An 18,267-nucleotide genomic window follows, 5' to 3' on the forward strand; every position below is an offset into this window, starting at 1 on the left:
CAAATGTTTACAGGGAGAAGTGAAGCAGCTTTGTGAGTGAGTCCAAGCCTTCAAGCATTCATTTTGTAAGTGATGTGGACTGTGGAGAACAGGAAACCATCTGCTATCCTTACCTGGGATCCAGATTTTTTTTTTTTTTTTTACTTCAAAATCTCCAATATTTAAAAAGTGATTCAACTTTTTAAAATGCTGCTCTGGCTGAGAAAAACCAGATGTTCTGGGTGCCTAAGGACACCGTTTTGACAGCGGCAGTATTGTGGAGTTCAAAATCTTTTCCACTTGTCAATTCTGGAACCTAGAAACAGGGCACCCACTGCTGTTTGCAAGGTGAGCTGGAGACTCAAGCTAAGTGTAACCAAAAATTAAATGTAACGAGTCCCTGACACGGGGGTGGGTGGGGGGGGTGGGGGGTATCTTTTTAAGAAAGGATGAAGGCTGTGGGGGGGGAATCATAACATAATTACAGGGGGAATATTAAGAAAGAACCATCTTATCAGTATACATATTGCAAATTCATGGGTGGGGCAATGTGTCCTCATTTTCTGTAGCCTGTGAAAAATGGGGGCTTAAGACATATAAACTATTAGATGGGACTGAGTTTTGGGACTAGGTTGTAGAAGAAGGCTCATAATCAAGCTGGGACTTAGAGGTCAAACAAAGACCAGGAGAAGCAAGGGCATACAGAAACCCCAGGAACAGTGGTCCCCAAACAGTGCAACTATACTTTTCTCCACAGCCAGAGAAGAATGCTCTCGAAGGGCGGTCCCAAAGCGGGCTCAGAGTCATGGATCCTTTCTCCTTTTGAAAAGACCTTCCACCACAGAGAGCCAGAGAACCACTGGCGACGGCCAAGCTCGGTTCTGGAGCTCTACAATAAAACCAGTTTCCTGGGAATATTTGTTTTCTTTTTCCTTGTCTCTTTTCAGAGTATGGCTATAGGTATATAGAAATATATAGATATAGATATATATATATAAAACATAGCTATTCCATATTTATATACAGGCATTAATAAAGTGCAAATGTTATTGGCTATTGTAAAAAAAAAAATTAATCTCATTTCCTGAGGAAGTGCTAACACAGCTTATCCTCCGATACAGATCAGAGGCACAGAATGCTCTTGGTCACCCACTCCCCGTGGCTGGTCTTTCTGTCCATCCCGCAGCACGCAGGGAGGGAGAGACCCCGTGGTTTTCCAGGAAGCAACAGTTCAGGGGCGGCTTTCTCGCTGCCTCTGTTCTTTGGTGAGAGGGGGTGGTCTCTTTGGACGTGCCCCACGTGGCCCCGGAAGGGCTATTTGGTAGTGTTCAGCGAGCCGTCTTCGGGAATCTTCTCCTCGGAGCAGCTCCTCCGAGAGAGTCTGTCCAGGTGCTCCAGCTCGCTGAAGCGTTCCGCCACACACTGAGCTGTGAGCCGGGCCTCCGGGTCGTGGTCCCAGCACTCAGTCAGCGTCTCACACACCATCTGGATGCCCTGTAGTAGAAGAGAAAAGACGGAGGGCACCATCAATCGCCAGACTCCGTGGGATCAGCCTGATACATCGTTATCAATCATCGTCTGCAGGTGAGAGCAGGTCTCTGTCCTAGAGGTTTTGACAAATGTGTAATGACTTGCATCCACTGTTACAGAATCACATAGCATAGTCTCTCTCCCTGAAAAATTCTTGGTTCTGAGCCTGTTCATCCCCTTCTCCCTCGCCTTTTATTCTCTCTATAATTTTGCCATTTCTAGAGTGTCCTATCGTTGGGTCATGCACACATTCTATTGTAATGGGTCTGACCGGCCCAGCCCACAGGAGTGTGCAGGCATTAATTAGCCTGCTTTCCTTCTGTAAACCCCCTCTTCCATGGATCGACTCAGTAGCAGTTTCCAAGGGCCAAGCACTTGGAAGCTTTATGACAGGGCTGTCTGTATGTCAGGTATGCTTGGCTCTAAGCCATTGCCTAGGATTCACCCTAACTCAATAAATATGGCCTCCATCCAACAAGCCCATTCAAGAGATGCTACCCAGATAGATGGCAAGCGTTTTCTCTCCCTACTTTAATTTTTATTTTGCAATGCAAATGGTTTTGTTACCATTTCAAGTCCTTTCTGAAAAGAGAGCAGGTGGTAGGAATCTTCTATACAGATACTCTTAACAGGTAGAAATAAAATAAGCGCTCCCATTTAGAGGATCAACCTTGCCAATGATGATTCCCTCACACAGGTGTCCAGGGTGGGACTGATAGGTCCCAACACTGCCCTGGAGAGCTAGCCTGTGCCTTCCAATACCAAAGCCTTTCCCAACACACTTTGGAACCCCTCTTTCTCTCCCCAACCCATGAGTTCTTGACATTGAATTAATCGCATAATTCACCTAATTGACGGTATTGATTGATGGCCCTGTTAAGAGTAGAGTGTTATTGTTGGTACACAGTAACGTTTATTTCATTCTGGCGCTGTAATTACAGGCAGTAAATTAAATTAAATATTAAGCATTAACTTGAAATCAATAGGGCAACAAATCTCATTAAGAGAAAAAAATGTATTATGCAAATTCTTTCCAGAATTTTATCATCATGAATAATGGCTTCATTATGAGAACTGCACAGCGGAGGAGAGAATGGAGTTGAGCACCTCTCCGGCACCGTCTGATTTCAGAGTTTATGCAAACAGTCTCACAATTTCAGAGTCTAAGACAATTTGCCTGAAACCCCAGAGAAAACCCTGACCCTCAGAAGCCTGGGACATTATTAAGATCTGTGCTCTGAAGCGGCTCGGCGCCAGGCCCGCCTCAGACATGGCTTCCTGCCCCATTTATCTTCCCGATTGGGCCTGGTCTATTGTTTCTTCTTATCTGCATTTGCATTGCCCTTAGGAAAACCTATGACTTAGCCTCAGCCTGCCTAGCTGAAGGAATTCATCAGACAGAGGTCATGGAAGGCTTTACTTGGTAGAATCGTTTTGCCAGAGATAGGGGGGTGCACTGTTCTCCTACTGTGAGATAGGGGTACACGGTTCTCTCTGTTCTTGTCGAGGGCGTTTTCCTGGATACTTCATAAAGCATCCCCCATTCATGACCTATCGTGCTCTTCTTTCTCTCTAAACACTGCTCTTGCCAAGTGCCCTCCAAAGAATTTGGACAGGTCTTCCTGAAAGTCCAGATCACTGGCTTCTATTTCTTGAAAAGAAAAAAAAAAAGAAGCCTTTAGGATGTTGCCAATGGAGAGGCTTCCTGTTGGTTCCTTCATGGGCATCTTCCTCATCTGTGCTTCCCTGAGTTCCACAGTGACAGTCCAGACTCCTCATCCCCAGGCGGGCTCACACAGGTCTCTGGAGCTCCGTGCGCAGGGTCTGCAGACACCGCACACCGTGGACGCTCCTCAGCCTTGCTGCCAACTTCCCAGGCTTGGTATGCAATCGCATTTCCTTCAGGAGCTGAAGAATCCCAGAGACCATGTGGAACCCAGAGGGAATGAGACACAAACTCCTGAGGTCAAAGCAGGAGAGTAAAGCGCAGAGGCCACGAGCAAATGTTTTCACCCAGAACCAACGGGGCTCGGAAAACGTAACAAATGCCCCCCAAATGATTACTGGTGCCAGGCGTGGTAGGGTGGCGCATGCCTGCAATCCCAGTCCTGGGGAGGCTGAGACAGAAGGATTACAGGTCCCGAGGTCAGCCTCAGCAACTCAGCGAGATTCTCAGAAACCTAGTGAGAGCCTGTTTCAAAACAAAACAATTTAAAAATAAAAGAGCTGGGGGTTGGAGGAGTAGGTCAGAGGTAGAAAGTTCTTGGTTTGCCGGGTGGGGTGGCGGACGCTTGTAATCCCCGTGCTTGGGAGGCTGAGACAGGAAGATGATGCAGGTTCGAAGCCAGCCTTGGCTGGTTTAAGAGACCCTGTTTCCAAATAAAATAGGTCTGGGAGTGTAGCCCAGAGGTAGAAGGCCCCTGGGTTCCATCCCTGGTACCATTAAAAAAAAAAAAAAAAAAAAGAAAGAAAGAAAGAAAGAAAGTTCTTGGTTTTATCCGAAGTGCCAGGAAAAAAAAAAAAAAAAAAAGATGATTTGAGAGTCTTTTTTGAATGCTGCGTACATCTACTGGTTGTAACTTATAAAAGACAGGGTCAAGCACTTTATTGAAAATTTCTTTTAGACTAAACCTAAGGGTTGGGGATGTGGTTTAGTGGTTAAGTGCATGGCTAGCCTGCACGAGGCCCTGGGTTCCATCCCCAGCACTGCAAACAAACAAGCAAACAAATACAAACAAACAAAGCTGGCAGGGTCATAGACTATAAGGAAACCTGCCCTCTGATGTAAGCTCAGCATCCTAGAATGCCCTGCTACCCAAAAGGCTCTTCTGGATGACTCTCATTTGCCCTCTAAAGCTGTTACTCCTTACCTGGTGGTTGAGCCAGAAACTGGGAATTTCAGGTCGTCCCCGATCTCGCAGAACATTATCCTTCATGCTTTCGACACAAGGGTGCTCCCGCACTTTGGAACCAAACGGAGGCTCATAATCTTTTACTTCTGCAAGAAAGCAGGCGAAGAGAGACCAGCTGAGGATGGTATGCACAGCCAACGGATATGAGCAGGTCATGAGGCATGATTGGGTGGCAGGAGAAGGGTTAGCCGGGCGTGGTGGTGCGTGCGCATAATCTCAGCATTCGGGAGGCTGAGACGGGAGGATCACAGTTCGCAAACAGCCTCAGCTACTTAGTGAGGCCCTCTACAACTCAGTGATACCCTGTTTCAGAATAAAAAATAGGGCTGGGGGTGTAGCTCGGAGGTAGAATGCCCTTGGGTTTCATCCTCAGTACCGCAAAATAAATAAATAAATAAATAAAGAATAAACAAATATAGTGGGTTAAAATAAAAAGGAAGGGGTGTTGGGGAAAGGATCCGGAGAAACATTTAAGAAATGATTGTTGAGTGATTACTCCGTGAGAGGCGTTGCGCTAGTAGCTGGCAAGAGAGTGTTGGAGAATAAGACAGAAAATGCCCCACAGTTTACATGTGAATGCATGCATTGCCCCAAAGGGATGGCATTCATTTTTTGGAGGTGGAAAAAACATAAATATGATATGAGTTTGTGGTCCTCCAGAGGCTTACAGTACAGAAGCAGATTTACTAGGTGGTGTTGAGTTTCATGGGGACAGTCAGCCATTAAAAAGGAAGGAAATTATGATAGATGCTACAACCTGAATGGACCTTGCAGGCATTATCCCAACAAGGGCAAATATCGTGTGACTCCATTTACATGAGGTACCCTGATGCAATTATTTGAAGGTCTCCACCAAAACTCACTTTGAAATAGCATTGTCACTGTGAAGCATGGAGAGGCGAGACCAGGTAAACCTTACAAGAGGAAATTGTAATAGTGAGTCTGTTCTAAAAGCCAGTCTGGCTCTGTGTCTTGGATAGAACTCTCTCACTGCCATGTGGTTGGTGACATGCACCGCTTTAGGACTTGGCCGAGTCCTTGCCAGCAAGAAGGACTTCACCTTTAGAAGTCCAGCAGATACTGATGCCATTCTCTTGGATTTCCCGGTCTCCAGAACCATGAGGTAAAATGAACCTCTTTCCTTTATAAATTATCTAGCCTCAGGCATTTTGTTATAGCAACACAAAACAGACTGAGACATCTGAACAGGAAAAAGCATAGAAACAAACAAAAACATAAAATAGAAGCTGGGTGCTGTGGTGGCACATGCTTGTAATACCAGTACTTGGAAGGCTGTGATAGAAGGATTACAGATTAGAGGCCAGCCTTGGGTACTTAGTGAGACCCTGTTTCAAAATATAAAAATAAAAAAGGGCTGGCGATGTAGCTCCGAGGTAGAATGCCCCTGGGTTCAATTCCCAGGATGAAAAAAATAAATAATGAGTAAATAAAAAAAAATAAATAATGGTTTCCAGGGGGTGGAGGGGGAAGTAGGGAGAAAGGGGTAGAAAGGTGGAATTGGCATTTAATGGGTAGAGTCTAGTTGGTGAAGATGGAATAATTCTGGAAAGAGAGTAGACAATGGCACACCATTGTGAGTGTCCTTATTGACAGTGAATTGAGCTCTTAAGAAATGGGTAAACTGGTAAATTTTAAATTATATTTGGCATATTGAAAACAAAACATATGATGGCAAGGAAAAAATGTCCACAAAGACTCCTTATGATAGTAATGATAAAGACAAAGGTTGAAAAATACTGTCTTAGTGGGTGAACAGAGAGGACAGATTAACATTGACATCAATGAACAAAATGTGAAAATTTCCCTTCGATGATGCATGCTATGAAAAATAACAGAGGGTGCTCTAACCTATAATAGAGGATGCTATAACCTTTCTCCAGGGCTTCTGGTTTCAACTAAGGTCAACTTCTTTCTGGAATCTTCCTTGAGCAACCATCAAGTCATTCTTGGCTAAATATCCTGGGCAGAGGCCTACTTTAGTAAGTTTAATATTTTAATATAAACACCCAGCTATTTGTCTTCCTAGACCGAGCACTTGAGGAAGAATCCCTTTCTTACTCATATAGTCTATTGTCTAAGACAAGGGCCACTCATACAGTAGTCACTCAATAAGTGCTTTAGTGAATGAATGAATGAATGAATTAATTAATTAATTAATGAGTCTCAGATCCTGTCCAAAGTGGAACTCCATAAATTCTGGAAAAGTAGTAAAACAACATAGTAATTTAAATTTCCAAATTAATGCACATGTCAAAGCGGGCACAGGACCACTTAAAAGACAGAAAACCTTCCAGGACTAAAACGCCACAGAGCCGAAGGAAAGAGTAGGCTGAATTCATATTGTTTTTCCCCGAAGTAAGGACAATCTTTGGCCTTTACCTTTAAAATAGTCATGTTTCTGTAATCCCAGTACTTGGGAGGCTGACACAGGGTTCCCAGCCAGCCTCAGCAAATTAGTGAGGCCCTCCCCAAATCAGTGAGACCATGTTTCAAAAAAAAAAAATCAGGCTAGAGGTGTAGCTCAGAAGTAGAATGCCCCTGAGTTCAATTCCCAGTCCTTTTTACACACACACACACACACACACACACACACACACACACACACTAATAATAATAATAATAATAATAATAATAATCATCATCATCTTGCTTAGTGAGTATGGTTTTTAACCACCTTCCCTTTCAGGCTAAGAATTGAAGACATTTTTGTGGCAAGATGTCATTTGGAAAAATGCATTGCTTGTTTTGTTTTGTCTTGTGTCTTCTTTTCTCCCAGAACCCTGTTCCATATTTGTCTTCCTTCAGCCTCACCCAAATAGAAGAGCTGCCAGGATATTTTCTTTTAAATGGTTTGAATATAGGAACATCTGGGACAAAGGCCTCCCCTCTGGCTGAGACATAAACAAACCGCAGCTCTGGTCTGCCTGGTTGCGTTTGACTGCAGGAGCCCTAGCCCTGCATCGGTACTGCTCCTGAGCTGAGAGCTGAGTGTGGATTTGCATTATTCTTTTCTGGTACTGAGGATTGAACCCAGAAGCATTCTACCTCTGAACTGCACCTTCAACTCTATTTTATTTTTTATTCTGTAGTAGACCCTCACTCAGTTGCTCAGGCTGGTCGCAAATCTGCAGCCCTCCTGTCTCAGCCTCTCAAGGACTAGGATTATAGGTGTGTACCACCTGCCAGTGCCCAGCTTCCACTATTCTTATATGTCTCAGTTCTTTCTTCCATTAGACTTCAAATTTCTAAGGCCCAAGATAGAGGGCTGAGTGTTTTGTCTTTCCATTCTCTGCTCTAGGCCTTAAGCTTCACCTTGTAGGCAGTAGTCATGAATAAATATGAGCTGGGTTGAATTCACGCACAGGCTGGGAGCCGAGAGTCAGAGCTGGCTTCAGTTATGGCTTACTGTGACCTCCTTGTCTTCTATAAAATGCATGGACGGAACTGAAGGACCACCAAGCTCCCCTATAGATCTATCTTGTAATCCAACCCAATCAGGTAGCACGGTGCTCTCAGGATTTGTGTAGGATACCCATTGATCCTTGGACATTGTATCAGTCCGCAGAGTCTCTTTCCATCGGTTTGGGCTGTTGTAGCCATTGGGGTTGGCGCCCGCCTTGATCCCCTTTACCAAACCGAGAGTACCAGACCCCAGCTGCTGCAGATGTTGCTTCCTCTTTCTCTCTAAGTCTGTCCTTGGATGGCAGGAGCATCTTGGCCTGGAGATTCCTGGACATGCCTGTCTCGCCCCAGCAGTAGCCAATGGCAAATTAATGCAGGCATTCAACAGTCCAACCCTCTTCTCTCTGGGTGGGACAACTTCTCAGGGCAATTCACACCGCAGAGAGAGAAGGCTGAGGCTGGGCTCCCCCAAATTACAAGCTTAATACCTTCCCAGCTTCTCTCAATTTCTTCTTCTGAGGTTTTATCCGCAACACATTTTTGCACAAAAAATCTTTGCCTCTGATTCTACTTCTCAGTAAAGGTGGCCCAGGACAGCTGCGAAGAAAGTGTCCTCTCCTTTCTCCCCAGGTGTGCTCTGGATATGGTTGCAATGCCACCCCAAGGAAGCTCTGCCATAGCCCCCCCTCTTTGTGGCATCAGGGATGGAACCCAGGAGCGTTGTACCTCTGAGCTACATTCCAGCCCTATTTTTTAGTCTTTTTATTTTTGAAACAGGGTCTCACTGAGTTGCAAAGGGCCTCACTAAGTAGCTGAGGCTGTCCTACAACTGCGATCCTCCTGTCTCAGCCTCCCGAATGCTGGGATTCCAAGTGTGCGCCACCACGCAAGACTCCTATAGCCCTTTTTGAGAAGCCGAAAGCACCGAGCCAGGGAGAACCTTCAGAGTTGCGCGCCTCGTAACTGTTATGCTGATGAAACACCTTTGCCTTATCAGGACTCTTCCTCTCTTCCACCAGACATTTCCAGCATTAACAATTCTCACCCTCTCTGCCCAGAAGGGACAGGCCAGGGGGAGATGTCAGGGTCAGAGTAAAATCCAGCTGTCAACCTCACGACTGATCACCCTTGGGAACAAAGGAAAAGCCCCCACGGTTGAGACTGCCACCCACGGCTAGTTTATTTCATTTCAAGTCCTCATCTTCAAAGTCACTACATCAACCCCTGCATATATTTCAATCTTTTAAGTTTGGTGTGGACACAAACTGGTCTCCATATGGAAAGGGAGAAGATAGATGTATTTTTGCTTAAAGAAAAAGTAGTGCATCCTTTCTCAAAGCAAAGAGACATACAACGAGGTCCCCTCCTGCTTTTCTAAAGACCTTGGGAAGTTGTGGGATCCCTGGTGGTTCCAAGGGATATAAGGCTTGTTTCCTCTCTTTGACTTGTGGGAGAGTTTATAGGAAAGGAAGGTCTAGAAGGGTCTAGAAGGTTCTGGCTGAGGGGCTGGGTACTTGGGCCCCACTGAGAGGGTCTGTGAATTTTCTTCTTCTTTCTAAGTTTAAAATAGAAAAGTCTGGGGTGACCATCATCTGGGCCAAATGACACATTCCCATCCTTTACTATCAAAGCAGACTTTCAGGTTGTAAGCGGGGCTGGGGATTCCTAGTGTGCACATGTTTTATGCTGATATTTCTTCAACTTCTGGGAAATGTCATATTTACATAACATACATTTTTAAAACTATGAAAAATTCACATTTGCTTTTTTTTTCCTCAGGGACTTCTGCAATTCTTCTTTCTTCGTTCCATTTATTTATTTACTTATTTATTTTGTTTATGTATGTATTTTTGTGGTACTAGGGATTGAGCTCAAGGATGTTCTACCTCTGACCTACACTCCCAGCCCTTTTTATTTTGAAACAGGGTTTTCATAAGTTGCTGAGACTGACCTTGAACCTGCGAATCTCCTGTCTCGGCCTCCCAAGTACTGGGATTACTGGCAGGTACCCAGCTGAAATCTATTTATTTTTTAATTAAAAAAGGTGTTTCTCTCTGTTCACTGGGGACCCCTTTCAATAAAATACAGTAGAAATAAATTATAAGAAAAACAAATCCCACTTGGGTGTCTTGGCCACGCCCCATTGCAATTGCAGTTAAGGTCACGAGACACCCACTCCCGCTTTCCGTCCTGATCTTACTGAATATCTGAAACCAGCAGCCCACACTTGGAGCGGTGCTGCTTCAAATGTTTCACGAGGAATGGGACCTATATCTTGACAGAAGAAAAGGAGTGTAAGTGATTAGACATATTTCAAGGCTTTCAAATGAGTCAGACAGAGACTGCTGAACAGCAGGCTTCAGAGACATGATCCAACCCCCTCACTTCACAGTTAACAAAAACTGAGGCTCAGACAAGACTCTGGGTTCAGATTCCGGGAAGAGCACTTCCAACAACTGCACACAGGATCGCTGCTACTGTAACGAAATCGCTTTGCCTTTTTAGGAAGTGCCCGTGACTTCTCCTCTCTGCCCAGCACTTCAGAAAGTTCTGTTCCCTTCAACCACGTCGACACAGGTGGGCAGCCCCCAGGGAGAGCGTGCCCGTCACAAGTGTGACAAGCGCATCTCTCTGTCGCCTGGCCAAGTGTCCTCACCGTTTGACTTTGAGAAGGGCGGCCTTGTGGAATGTGCTGGATGGTTATGGCTTGGGAGGTCAGAATGGGCTATGCAAAACATTACCGATGGTGACAAGCCTCGCTTTCACTGTTATTATACCAACATTAGACACCGATGCTTGTTTGTTCTGGGCTTGGGAAGTCAGGTGGGAGAGGTGGGAGTGGTGGGAAAAGAATGAGAACAGCTCGTTTGAACCACAGACCCCAGATCAGAGCATCTTTTGGCAACAGAGTTAACACGGTGTTTTCTAGGGCTCCTTTATCCACGTTCCATCCAATGAGGCCCAACCTTCCTCCTCCTTTGTACAAACAAAGCAACTTAAGGGTCGAGTTGGCTCAGTCCAGAAAGATTGCTATTCCTGGCTAACCTAATAAGAACAAGCACCTTTAAAATTTGGAATTGCTTTTAAGGTAAAAAAAAAATAAAATAAAAATAAAAAGGCAAAGAGGTTAGAGAGTAGGAGTGAGTCTAGCACTTTAAAAAGTGCTAACAATAGGCACCACGAGGAAGAGTGTGATTAGTTATTTTTGTTCCTGGCTTTATGGTAAACTAGGTTTGAGGACTTGGTTAAGAGAGGTCAAGATTTTGTAACTAGAGTTAACAATGACTAATCATGTCTGGAAATAGCTAGGAGAGAGGGAGGAGTTTGAATGTTCCCGACACAAAGAGCTGATCTGATAAGCATCTGGAGCACTCGAAAGGCCAGTTACTTTAATTCCATCATTACGCATCCCATGCGTTTCTAGAAACAGCACACTTGTACCCTACGCACATCTACCATCGTCGAGCATCGAAGAAACACTTCCACTGACATCAGGTACATATATGTGAGAATACCATTGTCAGTCTCAACATCTGAGTGGAGAAGGGGGCACAAGACAGAGTTAAACTCACAGATGCTACGGGCATGTATGTCACTAGCACCATGAATTATATGATGAGACTATAATGTACCAATCAAAGTACAAACATTAGAAGGCCAGGCGTGGTGGCGCACACTTGTAATCCCCACACTTGGGAGACGGAAACAGGAGGATCGTGCAGGTTCAAAGCCAGCCTCACTGGCTTAAGAGACCCTGTTTCCAAATAAAATTATAAAATAGGTCTGGGAGTATAGCCCGGAAGTAGAAGGGTTTCCAGGAACCCCAGTACCACCCCCCAAAAAAGTATAAACATTAGAAATAAAAACATAAAATAAAATAAAAAGACCTGGTGCCTGATTTTCTGTATGCACTCAGTGAGGAAATTCTCGAGTGCCCGTCAGCACTCCTTAGTGTGATCGCACAGGTGGACATGCTCCCTCTGGACTTCCTCTCTGTGTGTCCCACTGGGCCAGCGCTGAGTGGGGCAGGCTGGGGTGCTGGGAGGTAGCACATCCACCTTGACCTGGAGCAGTCCCACACCAAGGACAGACGGGAGCTAGCAGATGAACACCCAGGGTCCACCGGGCGGGGTGGTGTGAGTGTGGACGCGTGCGCTACACTGCATGTTCTCATACTCTAGTTGCCCACAGTGGGGACCCTCTTGACGAGACATCCATCTCTGGTTTCCTTTCCTTTCCTGACTCGTTTACTTATTCCCTGACCAGCATCTCCTTCAATCTTTTCCCCAATAAACTACTTGCACTCCAATTCCTGTTCCAGGGCCTTGGGTGCCCCACCCAGAGCAGACGGCTCCAGCGCAGAACTACTGAGTGGACCGGAGGCTCTGAGCTTCTTTCCTGAAGGCCTCAAACAGCGGCTCTTCTCAGAAGCCTCTTTGTTTCAGCTCCTGAGAACAACTCTCGCTTCCATCTCCCGGCCCTGTGTCTCGCTGTAGTCCTGCCTCTGGTGGAAGCCGGAGCTGCCAGGCCCTTGCAGTCGCTTTTAATTTCTCTAGAGACAGTGTTCAGGTCCCGACTTCCCAGGTCTGCAACTCTGGGTTGGAGGAGGCAGGCCCCCGGGCCAGCCGTGCGTTCCTCTGAGCCTCAGCATCTGGTGCGCAGCTGTTGTTTTGACTGTAGTTCCCACTTAGCGAGACAGCAGAGCTGATGAATTTCCCCCAAAGCGGTACCCCCGAGTTTTTACGTTTGCTCTTCAAATGGCGCTCCTCACGAAATCCAGTAAATGGAGTCCTTCTCCTCCTAGCACGGCCTTTCTTTTTCTCTTTCTCTTTCTTTCTTTTTGGTTAAGCTGGGCTTCTTGTCCTGCTCACAAGACTGACGGCGGGCGCACTTCGGAGCTGCTCCTGGCGTCCTGTGTCTGCTCCTTAAATACTTGCCGAGCTGCCTGCCAGGGTCAGCTTCTATTCAGAGGCCTCGGTGGCCAGGGATTGGAGAGGTGTCTTGCTTGCAGGCCAGTTTGGGCCTGCGTGAAGTATAGGTAGCACCTGTGAATGGAATGGGGCACTGGGCTCTGGTCTTCAGAGCCTCCCACACACTTCAAGTCACTTCAGGGACCTCAAGCAAACCAAAGGCTTAGGACTAAGACATCTTGTAAGAGCCCGTCTCCAGACCTGTCTTTGCTGAATGGTGGCTTGATGATTTCTCTCCTTTATAAAACACAAACCCATTGCCTCTTCCTGTCTTTTTTCCTCTTTAAACAACGGTGAAGAACTGTTTATTGGTTTTCCTTTGGGGTCCTTTCAAATGATTAACGGGTCAAAAATAACACCTTCTGTCCCCTAAATTGACTTTATTTTCCTTTTTAAAGTCATCACACCTACCTAGCCCCTCCCCTAAAATTATGCGGCATCTTTATTTGCTTGCTATTTATCTTTCTACCACCTCGCTACTATCTCCCTAGACACCCCATCCCTTGGGGAAAAGGTCTGCTTTTTTAAACTGCTATATCTTTAGCATTTTAACTAGTGTCTGAGGCACATTACCAGATAAATATTTCTTGAGTCAATGAATGAATGAATGAATGAATGAGTGAATGAATATATCTTTGGCAGGATAGGATGAGAAAGTTAGAGATTTCAAGACCCTGATGCTCAGAAAGGAAGAGCCTTGGGGCTCTGTTAACAAAGACTCGTGCAGAAGAGAGATACAAATCAATCAGTGAAGACTTCCAGAAGTCGGGCCATCACTGCATAATCCTCAAGAGCACAAATGTCTCACCAGATCCTCCTAGAAAGGCTTCACATCAGAGGCCAAGACGTACATAATATCTCTGACGACTCATCTGTAACGTGGATGGTACTCCAGCTACTATTGATGGGACATGTTCGCCATCAGCCAGGCTGCTTCTGTCCCCGGACAGTGAGAGCCGGTGGGCTACAGAGCCAGCCAGACAGCGGATTTTTTCTTTTTCTTTTTTGCACTCCTGAGGATTGAACCCAGGGTATTTTACCTCCAAGTTATACCCCCAGCCCTACTTGTTATACCCCCAGCCCTACTTTTTATTCTTTATTTTGAAACAAGGTCTCATCGAGTTGCATAGGGCCTCACTAAGTAGCTGAGGCTGGCCGCGAATCTCAATCCACCCATCTCAGCCTCCCGAACGCTGAGATTACAAGTGTGCACCACCACGTCCGGCAGACGGTGAGGCTTTGATTCCTAATTTCACCACATCTCCACCTCTCAAAGCCTCAATTTTCTCATCTGTAAAATGAGGCTACTCAGAGTACATCTTTCAATGCATCTTCGGTGGATTAAATGAGCCCCAAAGCAGCAGTAACTATTATTTCTTTGTGGCTTTTTCCTACTGGGAAATACCTCTGTCTTCCAGATAGCCTTTCTCTTTTGTCCACTCTCTCTGCTTAAGACAGCCCATCTTTCTTGGAATTTCATGTGGAGCAGAGCTGTAGAAGTTGGCCTCAGAAGAAGCTGTTATCATCTGTTTACACTTTCCCCGATAAGAGGGAAGCTTCTCTAGGGAGGTGCTGTATTTTTCTCCTGTGCTGCCCTGCACGGAGAAGAGGCTGGCTGAGAAAGAAGAAACCCAACAAGACACCCCGAGTGTCAGTCACTCTTCCTTCAAGAGCTGACCGAGCCTCGCTTGCCTGACTTCTGGTCAGAATCCTTCCAGTGACCTGGGCGTTCTGTCCTCCGCTCTGTTGCCTTCTCTTTTGCAGCTTTGCTTAGATCTGACCGGCACCTGCCTGTCAAAGTGGGTGGCTCAGTGTGGCAGTCCCAGGACATAATAGGGGGAGGCAGAGGCTAGTGTTGAGACTAAAAGGCGTCTGTAAGGAGGGATGTAGAACAGAAAGTCATGGGGCCAAAAGCCAGGAGAGGAAGGAGGGCTGGGTCTTTACACCCCTGACAAGACATGGACTTGTCAGAGGTCCTGAACGGCAGGGGAGGTGGGATTTCTCGTTTTTCATGACATTTTCTGTCCTTTAATGCTTCACTTAAAATAAAACAGGTAGAGTATGAGTTAGCCTCCGTCTTGAAGTAAAGTAGTGATCAATATTTATCACACCTGAAGGGAGCACATTCCAGGTTTTTTTTTTTTTTTTTTTTTTTTTTTTTTTTTTTTTTTTGCAATGAGGCATCCAGAGGAAAGCTATAATTATATCTGTTGTATTTCTGGATTTCTGGTCATTTCAAGTTGCAGGAATGATGCCAAAGCTTAAGAAGGTCCGTCTACATCTCTCCCTCTGCCTTACACCTTATGCAATCTGATATCAACTGGGTGGGGCTTGTTATTTATTTAATAGTAAAGGCAGAAACACATTTGCATTTTTAAAAGGCAAGAAAGGGGAATCAAAGTCCTTTTTTTTAGCAGACTATTGGCTTCTTGAGGTCGAAATGTAGTTTTCTCTTTGCGATTTGTATAATCATAAACATATCAAAGTCAATCACTAAGCAAACGAAAAGGAAGAAAGGAGGAGGGAAGCTGGGCGTGGTGGCGCACGCTTGTAATCCCCGCACTTGGGAGGCGGAGACAGAAGAATCGCGCTGGTTCGAAGCCAGCCATGTTGGCTTAAGAGACCCTGTTTCCAAAAATAAAGTAAAAAGTATAAAATAGGTCTTGGAGTATAGTTTGGAGGTAGAAGGGTTTCCAGGAACACCAGTACCACCAAAAAAAAAAAGAAAAGAAAAGAAAAGAAAGGTGGAGGAAATTGGGTGGGAATTGGGGAAGGGCTAAATAAGTGATGTGCACATGTATGCCTCCACCATCTTGTACCCCATTAAGATGTATGACAATACACCAATGAAAAAATCCAAAAAATATAAAATAAAATAGCTAGAGAGCTGAGCATGGTAGTGCACATGTATACTCTCAGTTCTTGGGAGGCTGAGACAGGAGGATCACAGGTCCAAGGAGAAACTCAGCCGTTTATCCAAACTCTCAGTAACTTAGTAAGACATAGTTTCAGAATAAAAAAGGGGTAAGGATATAGTCCAGAAGTAGAATGCCCCCTACTTCAACCCTTAGAACCAAATAAAATAAAATAGATGAGAGAGGACAACACAAGATACTTGTATCTGGAGGATACCCATCAATTGTCTCCTGGGCTCATGTGCTTTTCAAGCAACTCTGAAGGTAAATAAAAAGTTTCTGAAATTAAGACTGGAATAAAATATGTCTTTAAGCTTTTTGAGAGGTACCCAATAGCTCAAAAACAAACAAGCAAACAAAAAACTGAATGCTTTTTGGAGGAAGGGCTAGCATAAGAGAAGAGGCTTACTATGTGAGTTGACATGCTTAATCAAGCAAAGAGCTTTGCGTCAGGATGAAAGAGAGATCGGATATGCAGCCGTGGCTTCTGCAGCCCAAGCTGGGGAAAAAACAGGCCTGTGGGCTCAAGATCAAACAGAATCAGAACCAGGATGACCTTTTTTCCGGTTCCCCAAATGAGGTCTGTTCTTATCATAACGTTTTCTTATTTTATTTTATTTTATTTTTTTAGGCTAGCTGAACAAACTAGATCTGTTCCTTCCTTAGGAAAACGTGTTTATCCTGCATCCCTTTTTAGAACTCGTAAAAGTTGGTAAATGCATGGCACTCCCCCAGTTAGCCGAAATTCTTCCAGACTCAGCAAATATCAACAGGAAAAAGCTTCAGTCATTGATAACAGTGAAGGCCAGGAGCTCACGCAGAGCATTAATAAGCTGGCTGTGCAGGCCGAGGGAAAGACTGAGACACAATCTTATTCTGACGGTGACAAGAGCGTCATCTCTGAAGCGACTTATATAGGTCTAAAGGTGCATCTGGAACTGTCAAAGCTTTCAAGCACAAAATGATTCGCAGTGGCTGAAACCCGGTTAAAGAAATTTCACTGAGCAAGGACAAACAAAGTTACCTCGGGAAGCATCGTGGAGAAAGATCTAGGGCAGGGAAACTGGAAAAAAATAGTGTCAGACACCTAGGAAGACCCATCTCCAATGCTGGGGCCTGGGAAAATAGATGATGGCTCAGCAATGAGCAGAGAAATAGGACGGTGACCAGACCAGGTCAGCTATATAAGTCTGAAAAGTGGTAAAAAGTCAGAGCCAACCAAGGTGTCAACTGAATCTGCCTCGAACAAGGTGTTAGGCACTTGGTCTTATAACCAATGTTATGGCGATCTGAGCAACAAAATAAATAATGACAATATAGACTGAAATAAACATTCATGATTCCAAGCTGATATAAATACAATATTAGTAAAAAAAAAAAAGAACAGGGATGTTGGGAGAAGGAACAGAGCTTCTTACAGTAGTATACCTATTCATAAACAAAGGAAAAATGAGAATGGAAAATCTCCATTAAAGTTGGGTGTGGTGGTATAGACCTGTAATCCAAGTACTTGGGAGGCTAAGACAGGGGGCTTGCAAGTTAGAGATCAGCTTCTGCAACTAAGCAAGGTTCTCAGCAACCTAGCCAGACCCCACTTCAAAATTTAAAAATAGAGCCTGGGGTATAGTTCGGAGGTAGAATCCCCTTGGGTTCAATTCTCAGTATAGAAGAAAGAAGGAAGGAAGAAAGGAAGGAAGGAAGGAAGGAAGGAAGGGAGGAAAGAAGGAAAGGGAAGGCGGGAGGGACAATCTCCAGTAAGCAAGCATTACGTATAATTATAATAATTATTGATGTATCCTCAAAGTAGTGGAAAAATTAATGAAAAGGTGTATTATATTTTCTTATCAGTATTTAGTTAGGTGATAGGTTAAACTATCTCCCACTAAGGTAAATATGAATTACAAGTGGAAACACTGTGCCTTTACCAGGGAGAAACTTGGCAGAGACAACCCTAAGCACGTGCTCAGATTTAACTTCTGATCCCGGTGAATCTGTACCTCCTGATATCACGCACTGAAAAGATACGATATCTGTGGTAGTCCTGCCCCAAACACATGATCTCAATCTAATCACGAGAAAGCATCAGAGGCTCCATTGTGAGAGGCAGTCTGCAAAGTGACTGATCTGAACTTTTCACAAGACAAGGATAGGCTGAGGTGAAGGCAACCAGAGTGGTGTACACAGTACCGTGGTGAGTATCGTGGACCAGATCTTGGCTGAGAAGGATGCCACCGGAGACGTGGAAGCTCAAAATAAGGCCTATAATTAATCAAGAGCACTGTGCCATGGTTGATTTCCTGTTTTTCGAAGCTCTACAGTAGGGTTTCAGTTAGATGTTAACAATAGGGGAAGATGGCTTCAAAATAGACCGGAACTCTCTGCTATTTTTGCAACTATTCTATAAGTCTAAAATTGCTGCCAAACAAAAAGTGAAGAATAGAATTAAGTTTATTTTGACTTCATTTGGCGGCCGGTCAAGACCGGGCAAGTTTGCACATATTCCTCAGGTGAGATGCTGATGGAAATCCCTGAGGGAAG

The 18,267-nt window shown here is 44.9% G+C and overlaps 1 protein-coding gene across 5 annotated transcripts in view; it reads right to left on the reverse strand.

The window, feature by feature from the left end:
- Positions 1–1,293: 1,293 nt before the first annotated feature.
- Positions 1,294–18,267, reverse strand: part of TGFBR2 (transforming growth factor beta receptor 2) — a gene marked incomplete at both ends in the record, with an annotated part of 98,951 nt that continues 81,977 nt past the window's right edge. For 3 of the 5 annotated variants that reach the window (XM_080715725.1, XM_080715723.1, XM_080715722.1), the window contains 2 exons: positions 1,294–1,473; positions 4,380–4,507. In XM_080715725.1, coding sequence (XP_080571851.1) covers positions 1,294–1,473; positions 4,380–4,507 — 308 coding nt within the window. The remainder of the gene's footprint in view (positions 1,474–4,379; positions 4,508–18,267) is intronic. The other 2 variants (XM_080715724.1, XM_080715726.1) reach the window with 1 other exon arrangement.

Source organism: Muscardinus avellanarius (assembly GCF_963383645.1).
Source record: "Muscardinus avellanarius genome assembly, chromosome: 18".
NCBI lineage: Eukaryota > Metazoa > Chordata > Mammalia > Rodentia > Gliridae > Muscardinus > Muscardinus avellanarius.